Here is a 17,816-nt window from a genome sequence, read left to right on the forward strand (position 1 = left end):
TTAATCCAATGAAATTTAATATTCTGTTATTTTTAGAAACGAACCTTAAGAAGTTCCGCTGATAATGATTTTATTGTAGCTTCAAGTTTTCCTAGTTGTACCTGATTTTTCTCACCATTTTCTTCTAAAGCCACCTGATACATATTTTTAAAAACATGAATAATTAATAAGATGCTTGTGTTTAAGAAAAGCATCACTTGTAAATGTAATCATCAATTTGTTTCAAAAATGTTTAAATAGACCTTTTGTTCCTGGATTGTATCAAATGCTTCTTTTGTTCTTAAAACAAGCTGGTCCTTATCCTTGATTTCCTGTTCTAAAACAGCCACTTTTGTTTGTAGCTGATTAATATGCTTTTCTTTTTCATGGCATTCAGCATCTAGGGTAGAATTTTCTCTTCGCAAAGAGAGGACTTCTTGCTTAGCCCGCTGGAGCTCCTACAGAAAGAAAAAAAATGGTGCAGCATAAAAAAGAGAAGTTGGCCCACTATGGTTATTTATAATTAAGATGTTTAAAATATTTTAAAAATACCTTTAATAATTTTAAAGTTCTAGTATTGATTTTTTAAAAAAGGATTTGGATATCCCTCTAAAGGTATATGTAACTTGTAGATTTGAATAATAATTGTAAAATATACTAATATCTAATTCAATGACAACAAGGAAAATAATCCTCATTTATGAATAAATTACTACAACTCTAAAAAACTAGTAACAAGGATTTTTTGGTATCTTGAAATTTACACTTTAAAAAAATCATTTGTCATAAACAGCCATTATAACAGAATTTCAAAAACATAAAATAAATAACTAAATAAAAAGCCCTATCATTCTACCACGTAAGCGGTGGTTCTCAAGCTACTATGCATATTGAAATCACCTAGGAAGCTTTAAAAACTACTGGTGCCTGGTACCCTCCCCAAGAGAGTCTTATTTACAGTTAGTATGAGGTATGTCCTGGGCACTAGGGCATTTGAGCATTCTCCAACTGATCCGAAGGGTAGCCAAGGATGGCAGCTATCTACGACCTAGAGTTAACATTTTGCTCTTTTTATATACACGGATTTTTTTTAGAAAGTGCTCATACTGTGCAGTTTTATAATCTAACTTCTTTAAATATTACAAATATCTTTCCATGTCAATAAATTTGTTAACACTTCTGGATTCCCTCTTGGTTCACTCTTTAAAACAAAAACAAGCAAACATAATTGTTAATTAAAAATGGGTTATTAAAAATCTAGGGCAGATCACTCCCTAATCAGCTAATATCACCAAATACACCAGTATACACAAGTCTTGTATATAGTATTCCTACATAACTTTCATAACAAAAACTTTATAAAATAATTTTATAGTATTATGCCATAGTGGTTTTAGAAGCAGACTCTGCTGGATTTGAATACAAATCTAGGTTCTTCTGTGTAATCTTAGGAATTATTTTAACCTAATTCTCAGCTCCCTCATTTGTAAAACAGAATTAACACTTCATCAATTACTTCACTTAATCTTCATAAGAACCCTAATGCACCTTGCTTACCATAATGCCTGGTACATACTAAATAATAAATGGCAGTGAGCATCAAGTCAGGCTTTAGAGTTTCCTAAGCACAAGAGACTGGTGAAATGGAATGGGAAGTGTCATGAGCCCAAGTAACACTGGTGATCTTTAAATATGATAGACTTGGGGTGGTTCAATCGGTTAAGCGTCGGACTTCAGATCAGGTCATGATCTCACAGCTTGTGGGCTCGAGCCCCGTGTGGGGCTCTGTGCTGACAGCTCAGAGCCTGGAGCCTGCTTTGGATTCTGTGTCTCCCTCTCTCTCTCTCTGCCCCTCCCCCACTCTGTGTCTCTGCTTTGGATTCTGTGTCTCCCTCTCTCTCTCTCTGCCCCTCCCCCACTCTCTCTCTCAAAAATAAACATTAAAAAAATTTAAAAAATATACGATAGATTTAACAAAATCTACGTTTTCTGATTAATTCATGACATTAATGTATAATAATGCTAGGAAGGAGTCTATCATCAGGGCCAAAGCATCAACAATGTGTCACTATAGCAAGATTTAAGAAATGTCTCTGTTGACTGAAAAAACAAGGGAGTTCTAAAGACAAGCAAATAATAGAGGTTCCAATCCTTGCTCTTCTACTTACTGGCTATGTGACCTTGGGCAAGTTACTTAACTTCTCTGTGCCTTAGTTTATCAGATGGTGATAATAGTACCTTCTTTAAGAGAATTGGAAAAAAAATAATTAAAAGATTAAAAATAAATAAATAAATAAATAAATAAATAAAAGAATTGTTACGAAAATTAAATGGTTTACTATATGTAAAATAGTTACACAGTGCCTGTCACATAGCATGTGTTCAGTAAGCGTAGCTACTATCATTACTAATAAAGTATCATTATTATTATTAGACACAACTTCATATAGTTGTTTGGTATGTTAGGTAGGCTGAAAGAACCAGTCCTGTCAACACTGAGTATACGGACCCATAGACACCGTGAGGATATTAAAAGTACACTGATCACTGTGCCAATGACCTACCCCTCAAAACCTTAACTAAAAATATCCAATTTTACCTCAGTTCTGTTCTGAATTATCATTTTCTATCAGATTTTAGATTCTCAATTTTTTTGCATTGTCTGAACTGATTACCCTAACACCACCAAGAGAGCCTTGCAAAGCATTAGAGAAACACCATGCACACAAGTAATAAAGTCACCAAATTAAAACACTATTTTAAATTGGTGGTGGGGGGAACAAACTCAAAGTTCAATACCTCTTCAACACCAGAGAGTTTTGTTTTCAGTTCTCTGATGGTAGAGTCTCCTTTATATTTTCTTTCCATTAGGTCCTTATTAGCCGCTTCTAACTCAGATAATTTGTTTTGTAGCTGCTGGATGTTTCGTTGATGGAGGATTTCTAAATCTTTTTTCTGTTGTTCATGCTGCTGTTGACATTGTACCTGTGCCTATTATATAAAAATATAGTACCATAATTAAAACACACACACACACACACACACACACACACACACACACACACACACAGGAAGATTTGAAGAAAAAAATATCTTAGTTGTTCTATATAATTATAAAATTTCCCTGTTTCAGAGGCTCTATTTTCAATTATGGATTTCATGAAGGAGAAAGGCCAACAAAGGCAAATTTACCATTATGATCTTGTTCTTAATTTCTGCTTCTCTTAAACCCACATACATTTAGAAGTAATAGTCTTCAAGTTAAGGGAAGAATGACATGATTATGTTAAAAAACTCCAAAATAGTATAGTATGAACCTATTTGTGTTAAAAGTAAATAAGCGGATACACAGGGAATTTTCAGTATTCACTTTAAATACCATTATATTATTTCAGTTTTGTACAACAGTATATATTTTTTATAATTAAAAAAAGCCCTAAATTTACAAAATTGACAAGGTATTGTTCATTAGTTCAGTCTTACATTTAGTAGCTATGTTTTACCCATGATAAAATCTATTTAAGATTTTATTTTTAAGTAGTCTCTATATCCAGTGTGGAGCCTGAACTCACAACCCTGAGATCAAGAGTCACACACTCTTCTGACAGAAGAGTCAGGCATAGCCAGCCAGGCACCCCTATGCCATGAAAAAATTTGAACATGGTAATAAATATGTAATCTTGTGCCTGTTTGAATCATACTACAAGGCTATCTTAATAATTTCTATTGATGAACACTATCAAATCCTAAATACCTTTCAAAAATACAGTATATTTTTCTGATTGTGAAAATACTCAGATATGTTTCTAATAAATTTATATTGACATCACCCATACACACAATAAACACATTTAACTAATTAAGACTAAGCCACTTACACAATTTAATCATGATTCTTATTCCTTTAGCATTTATACCTTCTCAGACCACTAAAACACTCTATAAACACTTTAATAGCTGCATAATATTCCATTCCATGGATATACCATAACTCATTTAAACTCTGCATTACTATGGACATGGACTTTCCAATTTTTCACAATTAGATATAAAACTATGATTGCTTTTATATGCAGACATACATCCAAAATTTGGATTATTTCCTTATGATCAATCACAGCTCAGAAAAATGTAAACAAATATAAAACTTGATGCAAGTTCCAAAACTGCATTCCAGACAAGTTGTCCCTATTCAAAAATTCCTACTGGAACAGGGGAGTGTCTCCCTCATAAAACACTTGGAGAATTTTATGTAACTACTTCAAAATTCCCTCATTTTTTTAAAAAACGGAAAGGAGAGGAGAAGGGAAAATAGATATTGATAAAACAGAAGAAGTTCACAAACGACTGAAAATGCAGTGCTGGAAAAAACACTGAAAGAGCAATCAAGAAGAATAAAGAGAATAAACTGGTAAAGATGCTAACTGTAACTGTCAAAGGTAAGCAAACACATCGAAGGCAATAAAGGCAGTAAAAATAAAGAACTGGTTTTATCCCAGTGACCATTAGAATTTTGGAGTTTTTGTTTAAAAAAAAAAAAAAAAAAGAAGAAGGAAGTGTGAGGGATAGGGCAACATTTACATTTTCTACTGTTTAATGCAGATGATTCTGATGCACACTAAAATTTTAAAAGCACTGCCTATATAATATCAGCAGGAAGAGAAGAATGGTCCGATTTTAAAGTCTCAAAGAACTGATTCACAATCCTATTAGAATATGTAGTAACAAATAACGAATACAAACAACTCCCTCAGTCACTTTGGAGTCATCAACAAACGTACTTGTAAGTGCATTTCTAGAATTTGAAAACAACCAAAAAAAATTGAAATGACAGAAATTAGTGAACAAGGAAAAAAATAGTATAGAATAAAATGAAAAACGCATTCTTCAAAAAGGCCAAAAAACAAACCATCCAGTCTCATTAAAAAATAAATAAATTAGGGGCACCTGGGTGGCTCAGTCGGTTGAGCGTCCGACTTCAGCTCAGGTCATGATCTTGCGGTCCGTGAGTTCGAGCCCCGCGTCGGGCTCTGTGCTGACAGCTCAGAGCCTGGAGTCTGTTTCAGATTCTGTGTCTCCCTCTCTCTGACCCTCCCCCGTTCATGCTCTGTCTCTCTCTGTCTCAAAAATAAATAAACGTTAAAAAAAAATTCTTTTTAATTAATTAATTAAATTTAATTAAAAAAAAAAAAAAAAGACAAGGAGGGTCTGGCTGGCTCAGTCCGTTGAGGTTGAGCCTCCAACTAGATTTCAGCTCAGGTCAGGATCCCATTTGGGCCCTGCATTGGACCACATGCTGGGAGTGGAGCCTGCTTAAGATTCTCTCCCTCTCTCTCTCTCTCTCTCTCTCTCTCTCTGCCCCTCTCCCCCATTCATATATTCTACCAAAAAAAAAAAAAAAAAAAAAAAACAAGAATATATGAGAAATGATACAAAGATTTTAAATATCATAACAATGTGTATGATATGGTACTAATACATTTAAACACATAGATGAAATACATGGCTCTTTAAGGAAATATAAATTAGCAAAACTAAAGAAATGATAAAAAAAATCCAAGCAGACCAAGATCATGGAGGAAATGGGAAAAGAACCTAAAGATAAATGCCTCAAAAAGGCACTAGATCCAACTGATAAGAGGCTACTTAATTTTATCGAACCTTCAAGGAACAGATAGTTCCTTGTTTTCTGACTGTTCCAAAGCATAGAGAAGACTGGAAAATGTTCTCATTTCATGGCACTAGCATAATTCTAACAAAATAGTCTATAGTCCATAATTTTAACATGCAGACTAAGGGTTCAGAGAAAGGATAATCTCAGACCAAATTCACTATAAATATACAGGTGACGCTTGAACACAGCTTTGAACTGTGCAGATCCACTTACATATGTATTTTTTTACAGTATTGTACACGTATTTTCTCTTCCTTATAATTTTTTTAAACATTTTAACTTATTTTAGAGAGAGAGAGTGAGAGCACAAGCAAGGGAGGGACAGAGAGAGAAGAGAGGGGGACAGAGGATCTAAAACAGGCTCTGTGCTGACAGCAGAGAGCCTTGATGTGCGGTTCAAACTCATGAACCGTGAGACCTTGACCTGAGCCAAAGTCGGATCCTTAACTGACTGAGCCACCCTGGTGCCCGCTCCTTATAATTTTCTTATTATCTTCTTTCCTCTAGCTTACTTTATAGTAACAACATAGTATTTAATACATATAACATACAAAATATGTGCTGTTTATATTATTGGTAAGGCTGCCAGTCAACAGTAGGCTATTAGGTATTAAGTTTTTGGGGAGTCAAGTTATAGGTGGATTTTCAACTGCAAGGCAAGGTTGGCACTACTAACCCCCATGCTGTTGAAGGGTCAAATGTAAATACAAATGTCCTATATTAAGTGTTCATAGACTGATTCAACAAGATACTAAATATCTCTTTGACTAAAAGTATTATTCTATGAATTCAAAGATGGTTCCACACTCACCCTTTTTTTTAAGTGTCTTTATTTTCAGATAAAGAGAAAGAAAGAGAAAGAAGGAAAGAAAGAAAGCGAAAGAAAGAGCAAAAGAGAGAACTCCAGGAAGGGGCAGAGGGAGAGGGAGAAAGACAGAATCCCAAGCAGGATCTGCACCGTCAGCCAGGAGCCCAGTGCAGGTCTCAAACTCAAGAACCATGAGATCATGAACTGAGCTGAAATCAAGAGTCAGATGCTTAATCGACTGAAGCACCTAGGCGCCCCAAAAATCCATTATCATTTATTACATTATTAGATAAAAGTGAAAAAAAATGACATGATCACTTGATTAAATCCCCCCGAATCATTTTATCTGACTTAGCACTCTTTGAATTAAAACTCTTTAATTGGAAGGAACAAAAGAAAACTTTTTCAGACACAGAACAAACATCATTGCTAATGGGAGATATTTTAAGTTATTTACCAAAAAAAAGAATGGAATGAAGAAAGTATTCCACTATTATTTAGCATTTCTCTGTATGAGAGGAAAAAAGACATTAATACTAAGAAAACATAAATTCACATTTTCTTAATGTTAATTTAATTTTGAGAGAGAGACAGACAGAGCGTGAGGAGGGGAGGGACAGAGAGAGACAGCGCAGGCTCCAAGCTCCAAGTTGTCAGCACAAAGCCTGATGTGGGACTCAAACTCACTAACCGTGAGATCATGACCTAAGGTGAAGTCAAACGCTCAACCAACTGAGCCACCCAGGCACCCCTCACATTTTTATATATTGCATATCTACCTGAAAAACCTAAGAGAATCAGCTTCAAAACTATTAGGCTATATAAATATAATCCACAATTAATGCGTGTGACATTAATATATATCAGCAACAAACAAAATTATCACAGTGGTGGGGCATAGATGGTCCAATTTATACAGCAAAAAACTGTAAAGTCTCTAGGCAACATTTAATAAGAACTGGAAAAGAAAAAAAGAAAGGAGACAGAGGGAAATAAAAGTAAACTATAAGCCTGTTTTAAACAAATAAGACCTGAATAAATGAAAATATATTCTTGCTAGTGGATAAGAAAATTGCAAAGATATTAGGTCTCCCTAATACTCCAGAAACAAGCTAAAATACACAAAGGAATTTACTATATATATTAACAGTTGCATTTTAAGTAAGTGGAATATATGGTATTAGAACAAATGACTAACTTTGTGTTAAAAAAAAATACCTATCTTATACTGCACTCCACAAAAATATACTCCAAACAGATTAAAAAGTTAAATACGACAGGGGCACCAAGTGGCTTAGTTGGCTGAGCATCTGACTTCAGCTCAGATCATGATCTCATGGTTTGTGAGTTCAAGCCCGACCTCAGGCTCACTGCTGTCAACACAGAGCCCGCTTCAGATCCTCTGTCCCTCTCTCTCTCTGCCCCTCCCCCATTCATGCACATTTGTGTATGCAACTGCTGTCTCTCTCTCAAAAATGTATAAAAACATTAAAAAAAGTAAAAACAAAAAAGTTAAATACAACAAAAAAAACTATGAAAGTATTAAAAGAAAATACTGGAGGAAAATCTCTCATAGCCTTTGGATGGCAGAGGCTTTCCAAACATGAAATGAAGCTTTAAACCATAAAATGACTGATTAAAATAAAAAGAACTATATACAACAAAAGAGAATAGTAAAAGGCAAAAACAGGGTGGGAGTAAATGTTTATATGATACATAATAAAGATATAACATCCCTACTTTATACCATACAGAAATGAAAAAGGCAAGCCAGACCGAAAATATTCACAATGCATATATCAAAGGACTCATGTCAAGAATATGCAAAAAATTCCTACAATCAATAAGCAAAATACTAAAAGTCCAATTTAAAAATGGGTGAGGGGCACCTGGGGGCTCAGTCAGTTAAGCATCCAACTCTTGATTTCATCTCAGGTCATGTGATCTCACAATTCACAGGATAGAGCTCCATGTAGGGCTCTGCACTGACACTGTGGACTCTGATTGGGATTCTTTCTTTCCCTCACTCTCTGCCACACCCCCACTCATGCACCATCTCTCTCAAATAAATATATATTTTAAAAATATATAATAAAAATTAAAATGGGCTAAAGATTTGAACAAACAAGAAATTCTTGAATTTCATGAGAATACTCAAGTGGTCAATATGCATATGAAAAAGTGCACATTATTATGAAGTACTATCATGCACGCCCATAATGTCAGTGTAAACTGGTATGTCACTTTTTTTTTTAATTTTTTTTAATCTTTATTTATTTTTGAGAGACAGAGCATGAGCAGGAAAGCAGCAGAGAGAGAGGGAGACACAGAAGCCTAAGCAGGCTCCAGGCTCTGAGCTGTCAGCAGAGTCCAACGCAGGGCTCAAACTCATGAACTGTGAAATCATGACCTGAGCTGAAGTCAGATGCTTAACCAACTGAGCCACTCAGGCGCCCCTGGTATTCCACTTTATTTTTATTTTTATTTTTTTTTTAATTTTTTTATTTTTGGGACAGAGAGAGACAGAGCATGAACGGGGGAGGGGCAGAGAGAGAGGGAGACACAGAATCGGAAACAGGCTCCAGGCTCCGAGCCATCAGCCCAGAGCCTGACGCGGGGCTCGAACTCACGGACCGCGAGATCGTGACCTGGCTGAAGTCGGACACTTAACCGACTGCGCCACCCAGGCGCCCCACCACTTTAAAACAAAGACTGTAACAAGAGACAAAGAAGGACATGATTTATCATTAAGGAGACAATCCAACAAGAAGATATGAAAACTGTAAATATTTATGCACCCAACATGAAAACATCCAAATACATAAAAGCAGCTAATAACATAAAGGAGCTAATTGATAGCAATACAGTAATATTAAAGGACTTTAACATCCCACTTACATCAATGAACAGATCATCCAAACACTACCAACAAGGAAACAGTGGCTTTGGATGACACATTGGACAAAATGGATTTAACAGATATATCCAAACATTCCATCTGGAAACAGAATAAAAATTCTTTTCACATAAAACATGTTCCAGAATAGATCACATATCAGACCACAAAGTAAGTCTCACTCAATTAATTCAAAAAGACGGAAGTTGTTCCATTCATCTTTTCTAATTATGAAATTAGAAATCAAAGAAAAAATCTGGAAAGATCACAGATATACATAAAGGTTAAAAATAACATGCTAGTAAACAATGAATGGGACACCAAGAAATGAAGCAGATATTGAAAATTACATGGAGAAAAATGAAAATGGAAACAAAATGGTTCAAAAATCTTTGGGATGAAGCAAAAACTGTTCTAAGAGGGAAGTTTATAGCAAGCAATACAGGCCTACCTCAAGAAGAAAGAAAAATCCCAAATAAACAACCTAACCTTACACCTAAATGAGACAAAGAACAAACAAAATCCCAAACAAGTAGAAGGAAAGAAATAATAAAGATTAGACCAGAGGGGTGCCTGGATGGCTCAGTTGATTGAGCATCAGACTCTTGGTTTCAGCTCAGGTCATGATCTCAAACCCTGCATTTGGCTTCATGCTGACAGCACAGAGCTTGCCTGAAATTCTCTCTCTACTTCTCTCTCTGCCCCTTCCCCGCTTGCGTGCAAGCACTCTCTCTCAAAAGAAAAAAAAAAAAAAATTAGAGCAGAAATAAACAACATAGAAACTTAAAAAAAAAAAAAATTAGAAATGAAAAGGAGAAATAACCAATAAAACAAAAATACAAAGGGTTATAAAAGACATGGAAAATTATATGCCAACAAGTTGTACAACCTAGAATATATGGATAAACTCCTAAAAAACATATCACATCCCAAAACTGAATCAGGAAGAAAAAGAAAAATTGAACAAACTGATCACCTATAATGAAATTGAATCAGTCATCAAAAAATTCCAACAAAAGTCCAGGACCAGATGGCTTCATAGGTAAATTCAACCAAATATTTAAAGAGTATGAATACCTGTTCTTCTCAAACTATTCCAAAAACCAGAAGAGGAAGGAAAACTTCCAAATTCATTTTAGGAGGCCTGTGTTACCCTGATACCAAAACCAGATACAGATATGTATTACAAAAAAAGAGAATTACAAGCCAATTATCTCTGATGAACATAGATACAAAAATTCCTCAACAAAATACTAGCAAACCAAATCCAACAATACATTAAAAAACAATTATTCACCACAATCAAGCAGGATTTAATCCTGGATTGCAATGGTGGTTCAAAATTCACAAATCAATGTAATACATCACATCAATAACAGAAAGGATAAAACCATATGATCATGTCAATAGACGCAGAAAAAGCATTTAACAAAGTACAAGATCCATTCATGATAAAAACCCTCAACAAAATATGTTTAGAAGAAACGTACCTCAACATAATAAAAACCATATACGAAAAACCCACAGCTAATATCATACTGAATGGTGAAAAACTAAGCTTTCCACCTTAGAACAGGAGCAACACAAGGATGTCCAATCTCACCACTTTTATTCAACATAGTACTGGAAGTCTTAGCCACAGAAATCCGACAAGATGAAGGAATAAAAGGCATCCAAATTGGTAAGGAAGTAAAACTTTCATTACTTGCAGATGACATGATACTATATATACAAAACTTGGAAGACTCCACCAGAAGTTACTAGAACTGATAAATGAATAAATGAATTCAGTAAGGTCACAGCACATAAAATCCACATACAGAAATGCATTGCATTTCTTTTTGCTTTTCCCCCCACACCCAGTGCACAGCCCAACATGGGGCTTGGACTCATGACCCTGAGGTGAAGGCCTGAGATGAAATCAAGAGTTGGACACTTAACCAATTGAGCCACCCAGGCACCCTTCCACTGCATTTCTATACACTAATAATGAAGCACAGAGAAATTAAGAAAGCAATCTCATTTACAATTGCATCAAAAATAAGACACTTAGGAATAAACTTAAGGAAGTGAAAGACCTATATTCTGAAAACTATAAAACACTGATGAAAGAACCTTAAGATAACAGAAACAAATGGAAAGATATTCCACACTCATGGACTGGAAGAACAAATACTATTTAAATGTCCACACTGGAGTACCTGGGTGGCTCAGCTGGTTAAGCATCCAACTCCTGATTTCAGCTCAGGGTCATGACCCTGAGGTTCGTGGGGCCAAGCCCTGCTTTGGGCTCTGGGCTGACAGAGGAGGGCCTGCTTGGGATTCTCTTTCTCCCTCTCTCTGCCCCTCCTCTGTTCACATGCACTTTCTCTCTCTCTCAAAATAAACTTTAAAAATAAAGAAATAAAATGCCCATACTACCCAAAGCAATCTACACATTAAATGCCATCCTATCAAAATACCAACACCATTTTTCACAGAACTAGAATACTCCTAAAATTTGCATGGAAACACAAAAGACCCTGAATGGCCAAAACAATCTAGAAGAAAAAAAAAAAAAAAAAACCTGAAGGTATCACAATTCTGACTTCAAATTATATTAGAAAGCTGTAGTAATCAAAACAGAATGGTATTGGCATAAAAACAGACACAAAGATCAAAAGAACAGGACAGAAAGCCCAGACATAAACCCATGATTATACAGTCAATTATTCTTTTTTTTTTAATTGTTTTTTTTAACGTTTATTTATTTTTGAGATAGAGAGACAGAGCATGAACGGGGGAGGGGCAGAGAGAGAGCGAGACACAGAATCGGAAGCAGGCTCCAGGCTCTGAGCCATCAGCCCAGAGCCCGACGCGGGGCTCGAACTCACGGACCACGAGATCGTGACCTGAGCCGAAGTCAGACGCCCAACCAACTGAGCCACCCAGGCGCCCCTACAGTCAATTATTCTATGACAAAGCAGGAGACAATGTCCAATGGGAGAAAAACAGTCTTTCCAATAAAAGGTATTGAGAAACTGGACAGTCACATGCAAAAGAATGAAACTGGACCATATTCTTCTACCATACACAAAAATATACTCAAAATGGATTAAAGACCTAAATGTGAGACCTGAAACCATAACAATCCTAGAAGAGAGCACAGGCAATAATTTCTCTGACACCGGCTGTCAACATTTTTCTAGATAGGTCTCCTGAGGCAAGGGAAATAAAAGCAAACATAAACTATTGGGACTACATCAGAATAAAAAGCTTCCACAGAGCAAAGGAAACAATAAAACTAAAAGGCAACCTACTGAATAGGAGAAGATATTTGCAAATGATATATAACAGGTTAGTGTCCAAAATATATAAAGAACCGATACAACTCAACACACACACACACAACCACAATCCAATGAAAACATGGACAGAAGACATGAACAGACATTTCTCCAAAGAAGACAAATAGCCAACAGACACATGAAAAGATGCTCAACATCATTCATTAAGGAAACCTAAATCGAAAGCACAATGAGATATCCTCTCACACACCTGTCAGAATGGTTACAACTGAAACCACAAGAAACAAGTGCTAGTGAGGAAGTGGAGAAAAAGGAACCCTGTTGCACTGTTGCTGGGAATGCAAATTGGTGCAGACAAGGTGAAAGAGTATGGAGGTTTCTCAAAAAACTAAAAATAAAGCCGCCCACATGGGCACCTGGCAGGCTCAGTCAGAAGAGCATGAGACTCTTGATCTCTGGGTCATGAGTTCAAGCTCCAGGTTGGGCGTAGAGATTACTAAAGAAAATAAATAAACTTTAAAAAAAAACAAGATAGAACTACCCTGCAATCCAGTTATCACACTACCAGGTATTTACCCAAAGAATACAAAAACACTAATTCCAAAGGATATACACACCCTATGTTTATTGCAGCAGTATTTATAATAGCCAAATTATGGAAGCAACCAAAGTATCTATCAATAGATGATGGGGGGTTGAGAGGAAGGGGAAAGTGGGTGATAGGTACTGAGGAGGGCACCTGTTGGGATGAGCACTGGGTGTTGTATGGAAATCAATTTGACAATAAATTGCATATTAAAAAAATAGTAAAATAAAACAAAAAAATAGATGAATGGATAAAGATGTGGCATATACACACAATGGAATATCATTCAGCCATAAAAAAGAATGAAATCTGGCCATTTGCAACAACATGGATGGAGCCAGAGTATAATGCTCAGCAAAGTGAGTCTGTCAGAAAAAAACAAATACCATATGATTTCACTCATATGTAGAATATCAGAAACAAAACAAATGGACAAAGGTAAAAAAAAGACAGACAAACCAAGAAAGAGCCCCTTAATTATAGAGAACAAATTGAGTTATCTGAGGGGAGGTACAGAAGCAGATAGGTGAAACAGGTGAGGGAGAGTAGAGAATACACTTTTCATGGTCACCGAGTAATGTATATTACTGTTGAGTCACTATACTGCACATATACCTGAAACTAACATAACACTGTATGTTAAGTACACTGGAATTAAAATTTAAAGCTTAATAATAAAAAAAAAAGAATATGGGGAAATAAGTACTATCATACACTATCTTTTACATTCCATTTGGTATGACCTGGCTGGCAAATCTACAACATCCATTAATACCTAGGGTATACTGCAATCTCCCTTCTAGGAACAAAGAACATTCACTGTAGTATTTGTGTTAGCCAAGATACTGACATGTTGAAATGTCCATCACTTAGGTAAGTAGTTAAATAATTCATGTTATATCCAAATAATTCATACTATGTAGCCACTAAAAAAGAATGCTTAAAAAGAATGATCTATGGTGTCATGTTACATGAAAAAAAAGTTACAATCAATATATACTGTAGGACCTCATTAGCACAGAATAAAACAAAAACCCACTAGGTGTATACAATCATGATTTACATATTTCTAAACTTACAAATATATATTTTTAAATGACATTATTTACATATCAAGAGACAAGTCTAGAAAACATATATCAAAAAGTTTATAAATTATTTCTGGATATTAAGACTTATAACAAGAAACTTAATTTTTCACATACTTCTGTTATGTTTGAACATATTAAACCAAGCATATATTACTTTTACAACTAACAAAATAACAGCAACAAAAAAATAATTTTCTATTTTCTTTTAATGTTCATACCTGCAAGGCCTTTTCTTTCTCATTTGTTAGTTCCTGGGAATGTTTATTTGACAATGCAGCTGTGTGTGATGCCCATTCATTCTGTAACTTATCTAATTCTTGCACTTTTTCTGATAAGGTCTGTATTAGAGTTCAATACAAAATATTAAGAAAGTCTTGTGAATGTTATTAGCTTAGAACATGGCAATATTTACAAAGGATATTAAAGAAAAGGAATCACAGCTTTCCAAAATATACTCAAAGCCTTTTCCTACACAGAATTTTTTTTTTTAATTTGAGGAAATCAAGATTAGAATAAAAGCAATTTTAGAGTTAGCACAGCCCAGAAGTCAAGCTTAACTATCTTGCTTAACTATCTTTAACCTTTTAGTAAAACTTGGCTCTTCACCACCAAATCCTCTCCTCTGATATTAAGAAATAAATGTCTACCCAGGGTAGAGGAAGTCAGTCATAAGGAGTGGTTCATATATACACCTAAAACCCAGTAACACAGGTTTCCTAGATGGGCTATGTTGTGCAGGACAATTTCTGCCTGAAGTCATGTCACTTATCAGATACTTTGGTCCTCAGTTTCAAGGAGTATGGGCAAAAAGATTGTAGCTATGACTAAAATGATGGTAAGCCTATCAAAATAATTCATAACACAAGTATGGAAAAGAGGTTTAGAAGATGTGAACTGAAAAGTTATTTTCGACAGGAGGAATGAGGTGAATAAAAGAGTGAAAAAGTAACATGTGACAGGTACTATATATTATTTAATGAAGACTTGGAAGGAATGTGTCATATACTGAAGTTAACAGAAATGTTTGTATGGAATCAAATATCAGAGAAAGCATCAGATTAAGACAATTTACTGGTAGGGGAAGGATGTCAAAAAGGAGAAGGAATCCAAAAGTAACATACTTTTAAAAATTAATACACAAAAGCCTGGACAGGATTCAAGAAGCAATTCAGAGCCAATGTTTGGATGACATACAAAGACAAAATGAAATCTGAATTACCTTTTGTGTGAAATTCAGTTGCCTAGTAACATCATCTAGTGATTGCATCAGTGATAATTTTTCTTCCTATTTATAAAAATAGTAAAATTAAGCAGTTTACAATTTAATCATCTATAGCTGTGCTACTCAAAGTATAGCAAAATATAGTGTCAGCATCACCCTGGGAGTTTGTTAAAAATACAGAATTTTAGGTTCCACCTCAAACCTTCTGACTCACTCTGAATGAGCAAGATGCCTAGAGGATTTGTGTACCACCAAAGTTTGAGATGCACTAATCTATACCATTTGACTAAAGACTTTGTGAAAACTATTAAGAGGCATCCCAATGTTGCTTCTTTGCTACATATACCTTACAAAGTTAAAGAGCACTTTGTAATTCTCAAACCACTTTCACACATCTTTCCTCATTTGAGATAAGTGCAATAGGGTAGTAGATATCTCCATACTTATCTACAAATTGATAAAACCATCAACACCTTAAGTGAACTACCTCAGATTACAGAAAATTAATAAAAATGATGGCACCTAGTTTTTCGATTTTTAGTCCAGTTCTAACCTCACTATATCTTGACTAAAAATAACAAATAAACAACCAATAAAATAAAAATAAATCCCTTACATATTACAAAAATTTACTAGACGTCTTCAAAAACACTTCACTCTGAAAACAAAAACTAATAGCAATATAGCTTTTCAGTGATTTATCAGAGACTTTTGGTATTTATTTTTTAAAAAATAAATTTAAATCTTACCTTGCTACTTTTCAAACAGCTGGCTAAAAACTTCTTTATTTCCACATCATTTCCAGGTAAAAGTTTTAGTGAGAGGTGTGTAAGATGCTTAAAAGGATTTGTCTCTACCACATTTAAAAAGGCAGGTGAGTTATCCAAAATAGGTGCTGGAGAAACTAACTGCAGCAAAAACCTTTGAAAAGAAAAGTGTCACAATATAACAATACTTATGAGACAGTGAAACTTTCCCATTGAATCATAAGCTCCAGCGCATCAGAAATGATTAGAAGTATCAGGAAAGGGGGCATATAGAAATCACAGGGGCCAACATGAAAGGACTCCCAATGGTTAAAGTGGATAAACTAATGTAAATAGTAAAACGGAAAAATTGGGCAAGAAATAGAAAAAGAATTCACTGAAACAGTGAATATGCAAATGTCCATGAGTTCATTATGAAAGATGAAAATATAAAAACAAAACCCACTGAAAGCACATAGTAACTAGAATAACAACTCTTTACTCTAAAAATTGACAATTTAAAAGAATTTAGTATTTATCCTTTCCTATATGAATTTTCAGAGTAATCAAATAGCCCAAACAGATGAAGAAGAGTTCTTTATAAAAAAATTATACCTAGTAAGTATAAAAAGAATGGCAGAATTAGAAATGCATAACTTTGTAGTTCCTAATGAAATAATTGATTCAAACAATCATCAACTGATGACACCAATAGATAAAAGGTTGGTGAATTTTACAATGAAAGGATCAGGCTTTAGCATCACACGAACATACACATTTTCATATGTGTATATGAATATATGGATATATATGCATGTATCCATATGTATATATGAATATACACATACAAACCAAAATCTTATTCTCCTTTTCCAAGTTCATTATAAAAACACATACTTGATGATGTTAAATATTTCAGATAATTTTAATGGCTCTGTCAAGACATGAAAATTAAGGGGTAAATATTTCTGATTTTAACCATGATTCCTTAAAAGTTGATATTTAATAGAGCCCTAAACCCAGTTTTAAAAATAGAGATACTTTTAACACATAGAAAATATTTTGCCATCAATTTGGCTTACAAAGAAGAGTTTGTCTTGAGAGAATTTTAATGATATAGAGCTCTCATGAGACTTACCTTGGAATTTCTTTGGCATGTTCTTGAGTACATTGCTGAAGAAGATCTATAAATTTTTGTGGGAAAGCTAAGAAGTCTACCAGAAGGCCTTGTTGGAATTTTAAACTATACAGAAGAAAAGAGAATTTTAAAAATTTAATTACTATTTTTAATTGTAATTAAAACCCTGAAATAGTCTTTTTTTTATTTACTGAACATACATTATAATCAAAAACTGAGCTAGGGAACTTTGATTTTTATAGAATTCATTCAATGGGAAGGAAAAGGTCAATATACTTAGCTAAAGCTCCAAAACTCTGGGCTGTTTTAAGCAGAACTCTGATAAGATATGAAATATTTACTTTCAAAAACATCCTGGGGCGCCCGGGGGGCTCAGTCGGTTGAGCGTC

General features: G+C 34.7%; 1 protein-coding gene across 2 annotated transcripts in view; it reads right to left on the minus strand.

Annotated features, from left to right (window-relative positions):
* Window positions 1-17,816, minus strand: part of SASS6 (SAS-6 centriolar assembly protein) — a 60,635-nt gene that overhangs the window by 27,179 nt on the left and 15,640 nt on the right. For both annotated transcript variants that reach the window (XM_042953032.1, XM_042953033.1), the window contains exons 4-10: window positions 17,428-17,532; window positions 16,293-16,464; window positions 15,541-15,606; window positions 14,540-14,659; window positions 2,779-2,970; window positions 243-437; window positions 45-134 (exon numbers count right to left, since the gene is read on the minus strand). In XM_042953032.1, coding sequence (XP_042808966.1) covers window positions 45-134; window positions 243-437; window positions 2,779-2,970; window positions 14,540-14,659; window positions 15,541-15,606; window positions 16,293-16,464; window positions 17,428-17,532 — 940 coding nt within the window. The remainder of the gene's footprint in view (window positions 1-44; window positions 135-242; window positions 438-2,778; window positions 2,971-14,539; window positions 14,660-15,540; window positions 15,607-16,292; window positions 16,465-17,427; window positions 17,533-17,816) is intronic.

The sequence above is a fragment of the Panthera leo genome, chromosome C1, assembly GCF_018350215.1.
Source record: "Panthera leo isolate Ple1 chromosome C1, P.leo_Ple1_pat1.1, whole genome shotgun sequence".
NCBI classification, from domain to species: Eukaryota; Metazoa; Chordata; class Mammalia; order Carnivora; family Felidae; genus Panthera; species Panthera leo.